Source organism: Pollachius pollachius (genome assembly GCF_949987615.1).
Source record: "Pollachius pollachius genome assembly, chromosome: 14".
Taxonomy (NCBI): domain Eukaryota; kingdom Metazoa; phylum Chordata; class Actinopteri; order Gadiformes; family Gadidae; genus Pollachius; species Pollachius pollachius.
The window spans coordinates 19,884,255-19,902,107 of record NC_136947.1 but is presented as its reverse complement, the minus strand read 5'-3'; the positions used below and the strand labels follow the sequence as shown (position 1 = coordinate 19,902,107).

The window sequence follows — 17,853 nt, the reverse complement described above, 5'->3', positions numbered from 1 at the left end:
ACAGGTCTCGCCCCCGTCTGTGTGGTGTGCCACAGTACTTGCATCCACCTGTGCCTCTCTGTGGCTGTGCAGATGTGCTGGCGGACTCGGATGGCCTGCCGGTAGGCCTCCGTCCTGGTCGCTGTCCATATGCTACGTTGATGCTCTCCCCAGGCACAGAGCTGCTAAGTGACATGGATTTTAACTTATTGTCCAACACCTCCACTGCACGGCCAATGTCAATAGCCCCCTCCAACTTAAGGTTCTTTTCTCTTAGCATGCGTCGTCTGGCGCCCTCATCAGTTCCCAGAACAAGCCTGTCCCTTATGAGCTCATCTCTTAAAGCTCCATATTCACATGTGGCAGCTTTCTCTCTCAGTCTTGTGACAAAAGTATCCACTGACTCTCCATCCTCTTGTTTAAGGTTTCCAAAAACATACCTCTCAAAGATCACATTCTTGCTGGGTGTGAAGTATTGCCCCAGTTTGTCGAGTATCGCACCCGCGTCTTTCTGCTCTTCCTCTGTGAGTCCCAGGTTGTGCTTGTAAACATGGTGGCAATCCTTCCCCATTAGCCTCCTGAGCGTTGCTGCCTGCACCGGCTTCTCTGCCTTGTCGATCCCGGTCGCAAGCAGATAATCCTCAAACTCTGAACGAAAGCTAGCCCAGTGGCAGTGAAGATCCCCAGTCATCTTCATGGGCTCCGGTGGCGGAATGTTTGAAGCCATCTTCCCCGTGCGGTGCTAACGCTAACAGGTTAATTGAAACTTCTAACTATGTCTAGCAAAACAAATAAACGCACGCCGTTCCATTGACAGGCAACGTAGCACGCACTCTGGGTTCCAAAACCACTTCTGACACCATGTTGCAAGTGAAGGTGCATAGAAGAATACACGGAGTCGGGCTGTGTCTCATAGTAACATGTATTGAACAAGTTAGCGCATAACAGGACTGACGCGTGACGACTGCCCGAGTCCACGCACACACAAAGCCCACTAGAGGGAGCTGTCGGCTACCCTACAACAATTAGTTTCCATTTTTGAGGAGGTCTGCTGCAAAAATCCGAAAAATCTGATTATTGTTTTGACGCAGCCATAACTCACGCACCCCGACCTCCCTTCTGAAGTCGAAAAAAATCTCCACATGAAATACATCGGTTTAAATGTCGTTTTGTGACATGTGGCACGAAAAGGTCAGAGAACCGCTCCCATTCAATTGCATGGGTTGGGTCGTATAAGGGTCTAGGACACGATTAAATATATTAATCTCGTTATACTGGGAGACAGACAGGAAAAGAACGGAACTGTCTGGCATAGTTAACCATTGTTTTAGTACACGTGAACACTCCAAAAATAAACAAGATAACACTTTGTGCCGGGATTTATTTGTTTTTATTAGCGGTTTATTTGTTTTTTTTAAGAGAAACGAGATGGACATTTTGCGATGAAAACAATATCCCGAGTTTGAGATCTCAATCATGGGAAATTGCCCAATATCCCGAGATAGCGAACAAATCAATTTGCGTCAAATTAGGAGGTTCACGTGTAACGTGTACTAATATGTGATGTGCACTGTGCACAGGTGAAGTGGATGATAGAATAGCTGGAGATACTATCATAGCAGAATCTATCTTTGAACTTCATGAATGTATTAAAGTGAGATTGAGACCTCTGAATTAGATGTTGTTTAATTTAACTTTCTTCCTTAGTGCTCTGTTGGGTTGTTACTGTTATTCAACTAAATATTTAGCATATATTTAGCGTTTTGTGGTTAAATATATTTATAAACATAATCCATGGACACACGGGGATTAAACCCTTTTATTAAACGAAGTCCAAGCGTTTGGGGAAACGTTTCCACCCGGATACTTTATGATGTTGCGCATCGGCAAACCAATACAAATGGCTCGAAGCAGATCTTGTGGACACATGGCCCGGGCCCAAGCGTTTATGTAATAAAGATGTGTTTAGGAATTAGTTAATGAATGAAGTAAGTCACCGAGATGACAGAATCAACAGACACGTTATGCGTTGATGATGTTGATGCCCTTTTCCCTCACAACTGGATCCTTCACCACCCAATGGTAAATGCAACAGAAAATTATGACATCTGGGATATCAATTACTGTTGACTAACAGTAAAAAAAGTAAAAATTAAGTTATCTAATGTTTTGAAATATCCCTCCCTATTAGTATCTGCGGATGCAGAGTTTTGACCTAGAGGACGATGCTCAGGTCCACGCAGCTTTCCTTGTTTACATGGATCTTACCGAGGGTGAGTCTGACCAGCCTACTCAAAGTCCTTCACAACTGTCTTAAATGAACGATGCCTGTCCCCCTCAAATGTCGGTTTATTCTGCCATTCTAGTGCGTCACTGGAAGGACGTTTCTAGCCTTAAATGTCCCGAGCTACAGGTGGTGTTGTTGGAAGGACGGGAGAAGGAGGGGGCCCCCATGCAGAGTATCCTACCCCTCCCCGTTCACCAGTATCTGAACCACAAAAGGTGACGTAGAAAAGTGCTCACGGTAGTATTGTTTCGTAAATCCATAGATTAATGTTTTTTGTCCCTATTCATTTTCACCATATATTTTGTATTTCCTAAGTTTGCGTACCGTCTTGGGCCGCGGCTTCCCTGTGTTGCTGTGTGTGGTCGCGTCTGACTCAACCCTGGTTTACCAGAGGATGACTGATGGCTTTGTCACGCCGGACCCTCCCGCTGGCCAAATCCAGGACCACGGTCGCCGGCAGCACCGCAAAAGACGCAAGCAACACTGACCATCAGACAGCAGAAAGTAAACCACTGTTGCAATCCTGATTTGGAACAATGGTAAAGATCCATGTTTAATGATAAATCCTTGTGAATTAAAAATTAAACTTTTTTCATTTTTACTTCACTTTTTTTTAGCCTGTGTAAGGGGAACCTTAATGGTTTACTTTAAATCATGTTGGAAATTATATTTTAAGAAAAAACAAAGCACAGGGTGATGTTCATAGGTATGGCCAACTGTGACGAAGACTCGAATGTTATTGTTACGGATACAAACTGAAAGCACTTCATGTGCACATCATATAGTTGACATACATTTCCCTTGTTTTCTCCTTTTGGCTTGTTTGCTGCATTTATATGATACCATTCTGAAAGGATCAGAGAACTATGCAAAGTTCATGGGCTGTCAGATGTCCCGTTATCGTTTTAGGCGCATGACCTTGGTTGTCTTGCTGTGATGTAATTTCCTATTCAAACTGAATCACAATGTCATTGGCCTTGGAAACACTTTTATTTTTACAAAAAAAACTAAAAACAAATCAAACATACTTACAAAAACATTCACTGTGGCATTATTCTGGTGAGAGAAATACAGAAATGAGATAGAAAATGCAACTTATGTGTATATTTGCGCTTCAAACTGATACTGGAAAGGGACATTATATCTGCCAACTGGTAGTGTCTGCAAATGTGAGTGCGTCTTCTCATTTCATGGTGGTAAAAGTGAGGCGAAACCTTGACTCAATGAGACCACAATAAATACAAATGAACCCTGAGACTTATTTGAAACAAATACCCTACATCTCAACATAAATAGACATGGACGGGAGAACACATGAACATTTATGGCTGACATACTGTATAAAAGACATACTGTATAGAAGGGTAATACTGGCAAAACAAAACGTTTGGAATGCAAGAAGTGCACTACCCATTGATTATTATTCTTAAACATGGTTGCATTTAGAGATTACATCATCTTGACAGCTAGGAACGTTACGTTCTCTAGTTTTGCTGGATTGACGGGAATACATTTACATCTCCTGCAAGTTGGTTTACGCTAACACCGATAACGTCAACGCCCTCGCGTCTTGGGTGCTATTCATCAAGTCCGCTAATGATATTGGAGGGGGGTGAATGCGTTCCCAGGTTTCTTCGTGTCTTATTCCTCGCATTGACATGGTTTTTATTGTAAAAGTAAACGTGTCCTTGTGCGCTTCTCAGGGTAGGAAGTGGGAAGGACACGGCGAGACGTTCTCAAATATTCTAGCAAAGATTCGTGATCACCATGACGATGACAACGGCTCGTGCTCGAAGAACGCTTCTTCAGGAGTCCAGGGGAACAGCCAAGCAGATATTGAGGTGCCCCCCCCCCCCCCCCCCCCCTCAAAACAAAGGGTTGCCGGTAGAAGAGAAACGGTGGGAAGGTGCTTGAGTTGTAGTCAGTCAGCTATGTGTTCTCAGTAGGCTCGCATACAAGGGGCCAGCAGACATGGGAAGTTGTCGGGACAGTTCAACCCCCATGCCACTGGCAGGACTAGAAGGTCCTCTTGACACTAGAGGGGCAAACCACAGTGTTATGTCAGGTCTTCTCCTTCAGAGCAGTAGTCTTGCCCCTGTGTAGGGAAAAACAAAAGATTTTTTTTATTTTAAAGGGTGAAGGAAAACACTAATCCTAGGCCTTGTATGTCATTTGGAATAGATAAAAGGGGGGCTGGAAATTACTGACATTTTAACGGTTTTCTTATTTTTACCTTTTCAATTTTCTCGTCTAACATACGGAAGAATTCCTGCTGGCTCTCTGAGGAGTGGATGCTTCTACGAGGAATCGGAACAGCAAGTCAGTCAAAGAGATATAGCGTCAATCATGAGCAGCTTATCATTGCCCAGGTGTCAGAGGCACTTACAGTATCTTTCCATTGGATCCATTATCCTCCGCATGCTGGCCTTTACCCAGCAGGGCACTTTTCTCCTGGGCACATTCGAACAACACAATAAAAACACAACCAACACCATTTCGAAACACAAGGAAACGGCAGTTCTTTGTGAAACAGTTGAAACACCAGATAAGACCACACCGTACCGTGCAGTCCTCCTGACCGTCCTCTCGCTCCTGCTCCCCGCCGGCATACTTCTCTTGCTTGGCCCCTTTCATCCTGTACTCGTCTGGGCCACAGATGGTTGAGAGAAGAGGAGTGGTGAGTGAAAGAGAATGGGGCGAGAGACGAAAAGGGAGAGAGGAAAGTTAGAAAAGAAGGGAGCATTGAGAAAAGGGCGAGAGGAAAATATATGGCAGTGGAGGCTCTGTTCACGTGTGACATCAGCATAGCCAGTGTTTCCCCAAGCACTGTATGGTTAAAGTGGCCGCCTTAACAACAATATGGGAACGCCTTGACTACCAATGTATAAAATATATATATATATATATATTTTTTTTTTAATTATAGTGCATTAAAAAAGTACAAAACTCTCGTAGGGTAAGGAAACATACGTCCACCAGGTACAAAGAATAAAGATAAGAAGAATGAAATTTGAATGGCAGCGCCACGTGGACATAAGACATTCCCTGGGTGAAACACTGGGTGGGCTAGCTGTGTACCCATCAACAGTGGGAACAGAGGACCCCTCCACCCATCAGCGGTGGGCTAGCTGTGGACCCCTCCACTCATCAGCAGTGGGCTAGCTGGACCCCTCCACTCTTCAGCGCATATCATCAGAATCCGGCTCAGTTATCCCCCGCTGCCCCCGCTACTTGGCAAAGTAATTATGTGCTTGCATTATCACGCTTAGAAAAGTAAATCCTCTTTCAACAATGGTTGGCAGCTTACAACCATTTTTTCCTCTTCCACTAACTTGGTCTTGCAGGGAAAAGGGCAGTGTTGTGCCTGAACGCGTTCATATTTTGGGCGAACGTGAACTGAACGTACTGTATTACTGCCTGATGAACGTTACTGTGAACTCTTTCATTCTGGTGTCAGTAAACGGCACGCTCACTCGGTTTAACTTCGTTCAATAGGGGGGTTATTTCTCTATCAACACGGCGGATGCGCGCGCAGATCGCCGTGTTGTTTGACCGGTTGCCATGGTAATCTCCGTGCGGTTCATTTGCAGTTGAGGTGTTGCCAGCTTACTGTTACATTAAACTGTAATCAGAAAAGGTGGTTATATGCTATAGACCCTATAGTATCTGTCATATAAAGGCTGGGACGAATTTCATATTATAAATATGTACACTTTATTTTGAAAGTATAGACCAGCGCGATTCCCATTGAAACGAATGGCGCGGTGATTATTCTTCAAAACGAGAGCTGTTAAATTGTGGAAAATGAATTAAACTGTAATCAGACAAAGCGGTTATATGCTATAGACCCTAGAGTATTTGTGGTATAAAGGCTCAGACGAATTTCGAATTATAAATATGCACAATCCATAACGTTAGCTCTGGCTCATAGCTCAGCGGAGTAGAATACGGAATAGAATCATTGCTTGTTGGCCGGAAACGGAAAGGGGGGCTGTTCACGTTTGGTTGTAGTCTTTTCGCTCGGTTCTCCGTCTTATCAGTAGGGCTAGAACCGAGCGAAAAGACTACAATCAAACGTGAACACCCCCCCTTTCCGTTTCCGCCAACGAGCAATGAGTCTTCCAACAGAAATCAATGGGATTTACAAAATGCGCTAAATGTGCAATAAAACACGATAGAAACTGTATTTCGCTACGATACTTGATTCAAACACTCTACATCATCCTAGACAAACCACAAAGGGGGCTCAATGTTCAAAATACCGGAAAAAATGAAAAGCTCACAGCAACATATTGAAAAAAAGAACTATGAACTAGTTCATTTTTTGGAACTGTGAACTTCGTTCAAAATTTTGAATTATGAACGTTTAACTGAACTAGTTCATTTTAAAATTTGTGAACTGAACTTTGAACTAGTTCACGAAGAAAGTGAACTTTCCCAACACTGGAAAAGGGGAGTAATAGAGCAATATTTCAGGGCAATATAATAACTAACCCTACTAACTCATTTCTCAGAGCTTACTCAGCCATGCATAATCAATAAATCTGATTATATCTATGTAATCTGTGAGCAAGGGCGTAGGAACCGGGGGGGACGGAGGGGACGTGTCCCCTCCAATATCGGAGACAGGCGCATTTGTCCCACCAAAAAATTATACCGGATCTGTCAGGTGTCCGATATGTGTCCCACCCAATGTTAAACTCATTCCTACGCCCCTGTCTGTGAGTATTAAGCATCTGCCATCAGTTTAAATTAAACAAAGTAGATTTGCTAGTAACTAGAATCTGGCCCTGATGTTTACACAACTTCATACATTATTAGCTAGTATACAAACCTGATTTCACAAGGTTCGAACCTGGTACGATGTGAAATAATTGTCATGAAGACAAATTTCTGGCCATATCTGCCGCAACCATGTGTATCCAAGGCGGATAGCTGGCAGGGGTAACCGTCTCCACCGGTCCACTCACCTGAGAGGATCTCCCCATTGCTCTGGGCTTTATTCCGGCCATCTTCACCGTTGGGCACGGCCGACACCTGCTTGGCCGAAGTGCAGCCCATCTCCTGCTTAGCCGCTCCCCTCACGCCGGGGCATTATAGGCCGACCTGGGGAGGGGAATACGGCGGGACAGATAGCATGGATCACGGGTATTGAAAATATAAGCATGCTACCGGAAATTCCTCACGTGTAGAAAAAAAAAAAGATCTTTAATAGGGCTAGATGTCAATAGAAAATACGAAATGAACAGTTGATCGGAGAATCAATTCTTGCAATAGAAACAAAATACAACCGGGTGACCTATAGAGTTTAGCCGGCCCATTCACTGCAATTGATGCATTTCTCTGGGCAGACCCATCACAACACACGGTGTCGGCAGCTGCACCGTAGGCTGCACAATGGCTGTTTCAACATATTGGCCATGCCACGGTGCCAGCACTCCGGGAAATGTTATGAGTGAATGGGGGGTTTCTCTGCCACTTAGCGGATGAATGTGTCCGCGCACAATCAGCCCCTTCGTTCTCTTTAAAGGCCCCAAACACCCAGCCCGATCTGAAACCCTATGTCTAGACGTATACAGCAGACAGCAGTAGTAGTTCTTGCATAGAAAATCGCCCCAAGAAGGAGTGATGCTCCAGTCCGAGATCTGGATGGTGAACCCCCACAGCGAAGACACCGAACTACAGTCAGCTGGTCTGGTCACATCTCAATAACCTGATATAGCAAATCCAATATGTGAATTATAGATAAGAGCTTCGGCTACTGACGACACAGCATATGAACTGACCTACATCATTCACCACAACACAACATTGGAGTTGACCTGCATTAATGGGGTTATAATATCTGTTATACCACTTGCAGAAGCAAGGCCTATCAATTGATAAGCGGTGTTATTTTAACAGATCTGAAGCGATTGAACAGCAAGCAAATTCCTTTTAATAACAAAATGCGGAAAAACAACCGCTGCGGAGCCATATTATAAGACATGCTAAACCACACACACACACACACACACACACACACACACACACACACACACACACCCACCTAATAACAAAACACAAGCTAATGCAAGGTAGTAACATTACCGTTTTGTGCAGGATTTGTCCATGGATAATGTGAGCCTACGTGCTATTTTAGTGTAAAGTATAATTTCGTGGAGGCTGTAGGCGAGCGCCCGTATCAAGAGAGCGCATCTGCATCTCACAGACCAGAGCAATCGAGCAGCGTTGGTCGGTCTGCTCAGAGCCATAGAGTGAAGAGTTGCGACACTCTGTGATCTCGCCGGCGGGGTGGTCACGTCCTTCATGTAAGCCTGTATAGTTCCAAACACGCCGCGCTGCCATGTTCTTATATGGAATGACAGCAGCGATTGCAATATTGAATGGTAAATATAAAAAATAAAAAGAAAACATACCCAAGTACTTTCCTGACTATTGTTGCATATTTGTATTTTTTCAGTTTTACATTTGGAGTGGTAAGGTGGTCTGTTCTGAAATCAAAGACGTTTCAAGAAGTTCATTTTTGCACAACTGGACTTTTGGATTTCCTCGATTTTGCTTGCAATTCCGATTCAATCTCCGACGACACCCTTCGTCAGAGAGCGATTGAGAAAGCAGAGTAGCAACAGTCCATTTAGCATTTAGTTTCCACTGGCATCTTCTTCTGATGAAGCAGGAGCTGACCACACAACCGTGATACCTTTAAGATTAAGCCATACACAAAGTATCAAATATATTAAAGAATAACAAATCATTACGCTTGGATGAATGAAATGGTATTTTTATTTATTCAACAATGAATGAGACAACAAGAATGTGTGTGTGTGTATCCAACTTGAAAAACAAGAACACAAAAACAAGTGAAGGAACGGATGAATATTGAGTGTATATATACTGTATATATATAAGTGTTAACGAGAGGAATACGGTGAGGAAAGGAGACAATTAAAATAGCAATACAAATAAAATGGACCACTGGTTAAAACCCTCCAGCAAATGCAGATTCCACTGCCTAACATCTGCACGCTGCAAAGGAGGATGCAGCATGTAAAGCTGGAGCCAGGAGCCAAGTGTTTGAGATGCTGAGTGTTTAGAAAAAAAAACTCTCCACATATATCAGGCTCAGGTTTGTGGAACCAAAAACAAGTGGGAACAAGAATGACTAAGAACAACGAAGCAAACATACAGTGAGTGTGAACAAGAACAGCAAAGTGGAGGGTATCAAATAAAACAAAGTTAGTCATGTGTGGAACAAGAACAGCAAATGTGTGAACAGGTGTGCGTGTATATCTAATTTGAAAAACAAGAACAAAGTGAAGGAACAGGGAGGAATATTTTAAGTTATTAATAAACAAACAAATTACTCCATACATCTGGCTGAGGTTAAGGATAGCAAAGTGAATCAGGTCGAAAGGAAGGACAACATTCGGAGCCAGCAGCCGTCGCCGCTGCCACCACCAGTAGTCGCCACCACCAACAGCCGTCGCCAGCACAAGCCGCCACCTCTACCAAGATAAAAAATATATATATATAATTACAATGTGCACATACAAATAAAGATCAGTATATGCATCATAAAGGCCCTCTTATATATCATAGAGAGTTGACAATTCAAAAGAGGTAGCTATTTAATACATTTATCCCTGGAGATACCTTCACAGCTTGCGAACTCAAGCTAACAAACTAGCAAGCAACCGGTGTCTACCAAGATAAAAATATATATAATTACGCTGTGCAGATGCAAATACATGTCAGGTTATAAATCATAAAGGGCCTCTGATAAAATATAGACAATTGACAAATTACCTCAAAAGAGGTAGCTATTTAATCAACTTACCTGAGAAGTTACTCAGCGGCCAACAATGGAAATGAATGATGTCCAACGCCGTAGAATGGATGTTTGGAACTATGCCAGGCTGCATACCCCGGAAGTAGGCGGCAAAAAGCATAAAACGGAGTCCCATGAGAGGTCTACCTGAAGAGGCGTACTTACGAGCTCTTCCGGGAGACCCCCATGGGACCTCTGGCCCAGGAAAATTAGAATGGGTTTCAATGGAGAGAAAGTAATTATTTTCTGGTCCCAGTCTTTCTATGCCCTGGATTACACATATGTTGTTTGTGGATTGAAATGATAATTTTTCATGCAAAGAAAACAAAATAATTTCGCAAAGAAGTTTGATAATGGTAGGTTTTGTGAGAGGCTGCTTTGTGAACTACAGCCCCCCGCTGCTCTCGACGCAAATGATATTCTTCACCACCACTCTTTTTTCCAAGGGGAGGATAAAAGCTTCGAAAGAGGTGAAAAACATTTTAAATCGAGGCATGTGTAGATTTTCAGTTATGCCGATGGGAAGATTGTCGGTCTTGTCCATGCCAGTCGCAGGGAGCGTGACGTCACGTCACATACGAGGCGTGTAGTCTTTCTCATTGTTTTCTCTACAGCCTTTAACTGAACAATTGCACAATAAACGGTCAAACTCTTTCCGTGAAACATTAGCATTTAAATCCACAAACAACATATGTGTAATCCAAGGCATTTAATGACTGGGATCAGAAAATAATTACTTTCTCTCCATTGACTCCCATTCTAATTTTCCTCGCCCAGAGGTTCCATGAGGGTTCTACTGGAAGGGGCGTACTTACGAGCTCTATAGACCTCTGAAGAATATGTCCCGCCTCCGAGGCTCCTGGTTCCATCGGTTAAATGTCTATGGGAAACAACATGGGGTTTTGAATGATCGTGCATAACAAACTCTAGGTGGTGAAGAAGTAAAAGCTTTGTTGTTTTTGAATGTACGATCATTCAAAAACCCCATGTTATTTCCCATAAACATTTGACCTATGGAACCGGAGCCTCGGAGGCGGGACTTATTCTTCAGAGGTAGTTTCGCCACCCTGTTGTATCTATCACCCTTGAAAATGTCTGCTCGCTCTCCGCAGGCCCACTATAGAGTGGCGAAGTCACGCCCCTTCTGGTAGAGCCCATGGGACCAATCGAAAAATATGAATGGGTTTCAATGGAGAGAAAGTAATTATCTTCTGATCCCAGTCTTTATATTTCATGTCAAGAGTTTGACCGTTTATTGTGCAATTGTTCAGTTAAAGGCTGTAGAGAAAACAATGAGAAAGACTACACGTCTCGTATGTGACGTCACGTTCCCTGCGACTGGCGTGGACAAGACCACAATCTCCCCATCGGCATAACTGAAACTCTCCACATGCCCCGACTTATAATGGTTTTCACCTCTTTCGATGATTTTATCCTCCCCTTGGAAAAAAACGGTGAAGTGGACCAGAGAGATTGCCATGTCTGTACCGGAGTTCCAAGTGCGGGTGGTAACGTATATCATTCGCGTCGAGAACAGCAAAGAGCTGTAGTTCACAAAGCGGTGTGGGCAGGGGCGTAGGAATGAGTTTAACATTGGGGGGGACACATATCGGAAACCTGACAGATCCGTTAATGGTTTGAACAGAAATATGTCATAAATTAACTACACTGAAAAAATTCACAAATATATTTTATTCTGCTAAAAATATACATTATATTTTATATTATAAATGTAAAGGAAAACACATTTTGAATGGCAGTAATGAACTGATAAATATCAAATCAATTCTTTAATTGCACGCTCAATCATCCAGTTTTTTAGAATAAGAAGCGGTGACAAGACGCTGTGTTGCGCTTTCAAAATAAAATAAAATATTTTTCTCCCCCGGTATAATTTTTAGGTGGGACAAATGCGCATGTCTCCAATATTGGAGGGGACATGTCCCCTCCGTCCCCCCCGGTTCCTACGCCCTTGGGTGTGGGTACCAAATTGACTCGGCTGCCAGATCGACTCGGGGTCCAAGATGCGCAATAATGACGCACTTCCTGTAAACGCTGTCTTTTAAATACGCATGCGCGTTTAATTTATTCCCATGTTATTCCCAAGTATTAACGATCTCCTTTTGTTTTCTAATCTATGAATAATAATCTAATGTACAAAGATTGATCAGATAATATTTGTGGCTTTAGATTGATGGCTAACGTGAGCTAATAAACGTTAGAAGTGGGTGGGTCTTTCATCAATATAGGATTAGTTTTAGGATTAGCAAAAATATATGTGTAACCAAGCGTTTTATTGTTGCCTATACTTGGGTAATATATAAAAGAAGAATCGGTTAACTCCGTTCACTGAACGGGGCAATCCACTTTATTTCCAGCGCTCCCAACACAGTGTCAAAACAGCGACCCACTTGCAGACACTTCCGTTCTCTTCCTTCAGAATAAGAGTCCCTAACAGGAACTGGGTTACATATGCATTCATCAGTGCTTTAAGACGTGTTTCCAATGGCTTTGTTTGTGCGAAAGAACGGGCTGCGTTCAATGAAATCAAAACCAAAATGGATTGAGCCTTCTTTTTATGTCCATGATTGAGCCCCGTTTATAAACAACCCTTCCGGGTTTTGTGCGTTTGCTTGTGTCAATACGACAAGTGTGGATACGTCATCTGTAAGCGCAGGACCCCGAGTCGATCTGGCAGCCGAGTCAATCTGGTACCCACAGCGGCCTCACATAAAACCTAACATTATCAAACTTCTTCGCAATTTTTTTTAGTTTTCTTTGCATGAAAAATGATCATTTAAATCCACAAACAACATATGTGTAATCCAGGGCATCTAAAGACAGCGACCAGAAAATAATTACTTTCTCTCCATTGAAACCCATTCATATTTTTCGATCTCATAGGTGCCATGGGCTCTACCGGAAGGGGTGTGACTTCGCCACTCTATCCTGTACAGAAGGGGTTCCCAACCCCCGGTCCCCGGACTGGAGCTGGTCGGTGGACCCGTTAGAACCGGGCCTTCAAATATTTCCTGAAAAAATAGATAAAATTACAACTTAGGCTATACAAGTCATGTTATTTTCTCCAACACTTAGATGTCATACACTTAAATCTCAGGTGACTTTTCTTGTGTTTCTCTTATGAATTGTAGTTTTTATAATATTGCATTGTTGAAGGGAGCCCAAAACTCAACCAATTCAGTGCTGTTGATTAATTGTAATTTATTAATTATTATTTTTAAATAGAAAAGAAATATATATATGACCAAAAAGACATTTTGAAAAATGTTGAAAAAAACGGGGGGGAAAGGCATTAAAATTGAGTAGGATACCGGTGTGGGTACCAGATTGACTCGGCTGCCAGATCGACTCGGGGTCCTGCGCTTACAGATGATGTATCGACACTTGACGTATCGACACAAGCCAAAGGACAAAACCCGGAAGGGTTGTTTATAAAAGGGGCTCAATCATGGACATAAAAAGAAGGCTCAATCCGTTTTGGTTTTGATTTCATTGAACGCAGCCCGTTCTTTCGCACAAACAAAGCCATTGGAAACACGTCTAAAAGCACTGATGAATGCATATGTAACCCAGGTCCTGTTAGGAACTCTTATTCTGAAGGAGGAGAACGGAAACGGAAGTGTCTGCTTGTGGGTCGCTGTTTTGACTCTGTGTCGGGAGCGCTGGAAATAAAGTGGATCGCCCCATTCAGTGAATGGAGTTAACCGATTCTTCTTTTATATATTACCCAAGTATAGGTAACAATAATTTGTACATTCGATATTTATTCATAGATTAGAAAACAAAAGGAGATCATTAATACTTGGGAATAGCATGGGAATGAATGAAACGCACATGCGCATTTAAAAGACAGCGTTTACAGGAAGTGCGTCATTATTGCGCATCTAGGACCCCGAGTCGATCTGGCAGCCTTGTCAATCCGGTACCCACACCGGTCCTCCACAGTTTTTTATGAATATGCCGGTGTGGGTACCAGATTGACTCGGCTGCCAGATTGACTCGGGGTCCTGCGCTTACAGTTGACGTATCAACACTTGACGTATCGACACAAGCCAACGGACAAAACCCGGAAGGGTTGTTTATAAACAGGGCTCAATCATGGACATAAAAAGAAGGCTCAATCCGTTTTGGTTTTGATTTCATTGAACGCAGCCCCTTGTTTCGCACAAACAAAGCCGTTGGAAACACGTCTAAAAGCACTGATGAATGCATATGTAACCCAGTTCCTGTTAGGGACTCTTATTCTGAAGGAGGAGAACGGAAGTGTCTGCGTGTGGGTCGCTGTTTTGACTCTGTGTTGGGAACACTGGAAATAAAGTGGATCGCCCCGTTCACTGAATGGAGTTAACCGATTCTTCTTTTATACATTACCCAAGTATAGGCAACAATAATTTGTACATTCGATTATTATTCATAGATTAGAAAACAAAAGGAGATCATTAATAATTGAGAATAACATGGGAATGAATTAAACGCGCATGCACATTGAAAAGACAGCATTTACAGGAAGTGCGTCATTATTGCTCATCTAGGACAACGAGTCGATCTGGCAGCCGAGTCAATCCGGTACCCACACCGGCCTTTGGGGTTGCACCGTAATAGAGTGGCGAAGTCACGCCTCTTCCGGTAGAGCCCATGGGACCTATGAGATCGAAAAATATGAATGGGTTTCAATGGAGACAAAGTAATTATTTTCTGGTCCCAGTCTTTATATGCCCCCTCTTTATATGTTGTTTGTGGATTTAAATCTTTTTTTTTTTCATGCAAAGAAAACTAAACACTTTCATGAAGAAGTTTGATAATGTTAGGCTTTTTCCAAGGATAAAAGCATCAAAAGAGATGAAACACAATTAACGGTCAAACTCTTGCATGAAAAAAAAAAAGATCATTTAAATACACAAACAACATATGTGTAATCCGGGGCATATAAAGACTGGGACCAGAAGATAATAATGAAAATAATTTCTGAAATAATAAAAAAGTGTAGGTTTTGTTTTATGTAAATACATATTTGATTTATGCATATGCCTATGTATTGTTGATCACATGATTGTTTACAACATTATTTGAGTGACAGCGTCTTTTAAATGAACTTAGTTACCTTATATCTCTTTAACTTGTAGACATTAGTTCCTACACGGAGCCACTTGGTCGACGCACGCCACATTTCCGGTCAACTTTTTTGTTCCTGTATCATCAAACTTGACAGCTAACCCCGGGAATTTTCACCCTTTTCTTTTTGACCCAGGATTCGACTAATTATTGCAACCGGGAGGCAAAAACCAAGGTTATCCGTTAAAATGGTTTTATTCACGATGATCGCCCGTGTGGCGGACGGCCTGCCGCTGGCCGCCTCCATGCAGGAGAACGAACAGGTAAGGATGGAGTACCTTCACCACTATCTCATATGGTCATGTGGTCGGAAAACGTCCATTCTGTGGAATGAGCAAGTAAACCGCTCTTCTGTCCCAAACCCTGCCCCATCAGCCAGGAAGAGACCTGCAGAAATACCAGAACCAAGCCAAACAACTGTTCCGAAAACTGAACGAGCAGAGTCCTAACAGGTGCACTCTGGAGGGCGGTGACGTGTCTTTTCAGTGAGTACACAGATACGGTTTATAAATACGTTTAAACAGCCCCCCTTTAACATGGCAACATAATAACGGATGCCTTTTGACAATAATGTCAACAAAACCTTTTTCCAGCTATTTGATAGAACATGGCGTGTGCTTCCTGACCCTCTGTGAGGCTGTTTACCCCAAGAAGATGGCCTTTGGGTTCCTGGAGGACCTTCAAACTGAGTTCTATGACAACTATGGCAGGAAAGTGCCCACAGTAACCAGACCATATTCCTTCATTGAATTTGGTAATTAAAAAAACGTTTTAGACGTCTAGCGTCAATCTTGAGCAGCTTATCATTGCCCAGGTATGGCCCCTCAAGGTGCTCCATGCTTATATACATTTGACACTTTTTCATATATTTTAATTAAACTGGTCCATATATTCTCTACATTAATTTGATATATTCTACAGTACAATTAAACTTTCCTGTCAATAAAACATTATCTGATTTTGATTATTTGTTGTAATTGACCTTGACGTTTTCAACATGTGTCCACTAAACTAGACACGTACATTCAGAAGATGAAGAAGTCCTACATTGACAGCAGGACCAGGAGGAATTTTGGCAGCATCAACACAGAGCTACAGGACGTCCAGAGAATTATGGTGGCTAACATTGAGGAGGTTCTGCAACGCGGAGAAGCTCTCTCTGGCAAGTACACTTGGTTAACTCATCAATTGATGTTCTCCATTATAGTCATTTTGATTATTCTTAGAAGCAAATGTTGCTGATACATAATATCCACACTTTCACTGTACCATGTTTTAAGATTTGAATGTATCTTTCTAAAAATAGACGATGCACATAATCAACATACATATTTTCAAGATTTAGATAGGTGGTTGATGGAAAGAAGACAGGAAGAAAAATACATAACAGGACCAAACTTTGCAAGTTATAAAATGTCCACAGTATTGCTGTTTAAATTACCACACTGCATGCATTTCTGAATAACCAATAATCAGGTTATGGCAGTGTTGGCAAATGAAAAAAGAGATGTGATGTTAATCTGTTGGTATGGGGTTCCAGATGTGAGAGGGCAGTATGCTTGGAGGCCCTTTTTAAAATGTATATGAACAGAGTGGAGGGAGGCCAAATACATTTTTTTATAGCACGGAGATGTATTTTTTTTATTAAAGACCTTCAGTGTTTGCCAATAGCCTCTCAATTGACTTTAGTGTAGCCTTGCATGCTTGCCCAGCTAGTGAGACACATTCACACATCCCTTACATACAACCTTGAAGCCTCCATGGTAAGATTATATATTATGTACTGGACCTTTTCCAGATTAAATCAGATTCTGATTGCTAAAGTCTTAATCTTCAGAACAGTGATCTGTCGTCCAATGGTCGTGAGGATGAACAGCATTTTACTTGTGGACTCTAGCTGACCAGCAGCTTGATCAGCAGATAACCCAGCTCTAGCCCCGCATTACTTTCAATTTGTTTCCTAACCAAAATAAGGGTAGAAATCTCATATCATATAAAGATACATGGGTTTATCTTCAATCTGTTAAATATAACCTTTTTCAAAAGTATTAAACACAAATGGTTAATTTATTCCTTGTCGCAAAGATGCTTGAATTTCCTCTTTTCTTCCAGCCCTGGACACTAAAGCCAGCAATCTGACCAGCCTCTCCAAGAAGTATAGAAGCGATGCCAAGTACCTGAACACCAGGTCCACATATGCTAAGGTGGCTGCTGGGGCCTTGTTCCTCATCACACTCATCATATATGTGCGTTTCTGGTGGCTCTGATGAACCATACAAAGGACTAAGGAGTGGACCCATCTACCATCTCGCCTTTCGAAGGCCACCAGTTACATGTGTTTTCCTTTACTATTTACGGCTATACCTCTTTTACAGCAAGACAAGATCCTGTATAGGGCGATATTTGAGAGGATTTGTCAGTTATAGTATGTTTACATGAACTACTGCTCTAACTCGTTAATGATGTGAAAGTCAAGTGTGCCGATTTGTAAGAAAGGTACCCTCCATCCGTGGAAACCCTGGAAGATATGTTTACATGTTCAACATGTACACCAACCCTCTAACCCTACTACTGGGTTAGAGCAGCAGGGTGTGAAGGGGCTAACCTGTGAATATTAACCATC

The 17,853-nt window shown here is 42.4% G+C and overlaps 3 protein-coding genes across 5 annotated transcripts; 2 read left to right on the top strand and 1 right to left on the bottom strand.

The window, feature by feature from the left end:
• Positions 1-1,869: 1,869 nt before the first annotated feature.
• tsen15 (TSEN15 tRNA splicing endonuclease subunit) lies at positions 1,870-4,071 on the top strand. The gene is made up of 4 exons (XM_079750931.1): positions 1,870-2,061; positions 2,171-2,252; positions 2,346-2,481; positions 2,582-4,071. Exons 1-4 carry the CDS (start codon positions 1,981-1,983, stop codon positions 2,751-2,753), a joined length of 471 nt encoding a protein of 156 aa, XP_079607057.1. The 5' UTR covers positions 1,870-1,980; the 3' UTR covers positions 2,754-4,071.
• An 81-nt stretch (positions 4,072-4,152) lies between these two features.
• On the bottom strand, positions 4,153-8,447 carry LOC307085421 (uncharacterized protein C1orf21 homolog). 3 transcript variants are annotated; one of them, XM_079750210.1, is made up of 6 exons: positions 8,357-8,447; positions 7,237-7,372; positions 4,824-4,911; positions 4,653-4,717; positions 4,500-4,560; positions 4,153-4,361 (listed from the first exon to the last, which is right to left on the bottom strand). In XM_079750210.1, the coding sequence occupies exons 2-5, from the start codon at positions 7,325-7,327 to the stop codon at positions 4,517-4,519; spliced, it is 288 nt and encodes a 95-aa protein (XP_079606336.1). In that variant the 5' UTR covers positions 7,328-7,372; positions 8,357-8,447; the 3' UTR covers positions 4,153-4,361; positions 4,500-4,516. The 3 variants fall into 3 exon arrangements, with proteins under 3 accessions (XP_079606336.1, XP_079606334.1, XP_079606335.1); XM_079750208.1 differs by having other exon boundaries at positions 4,500-4,563; positions 4,829-4,911; XM_079750209.1 differs by having other exon boundaries at positions 4,829-4,911.
• A 6,832-nt stretch (positions 8,448-15,279) lies between these two features.
• Positions 15,280-17,785, top strand: sec22ba (SEC22 homolog B, vesicle trafficking protein a). Its single transcript, XM_079750843.1, has 5 exons — positions 15,280-15,493; positions 15,606-15,715; positions 15,824-15,984; positions 16,246-16,392; positions 17,343-17,785. Exons 1-5 carry the CDS (start codon positions 15,419-15,421, stop codon positions 17,495-17,497), a joined length of 648 nt encoding a protein of 215 aa, XP_079606969.1. The 5' UTR covers positions 15,280-15,418; the 3' UTR covers positions 17,498-17,785.
• Positions 17,786-17,853: the final 68 nt, after the last annotated feature.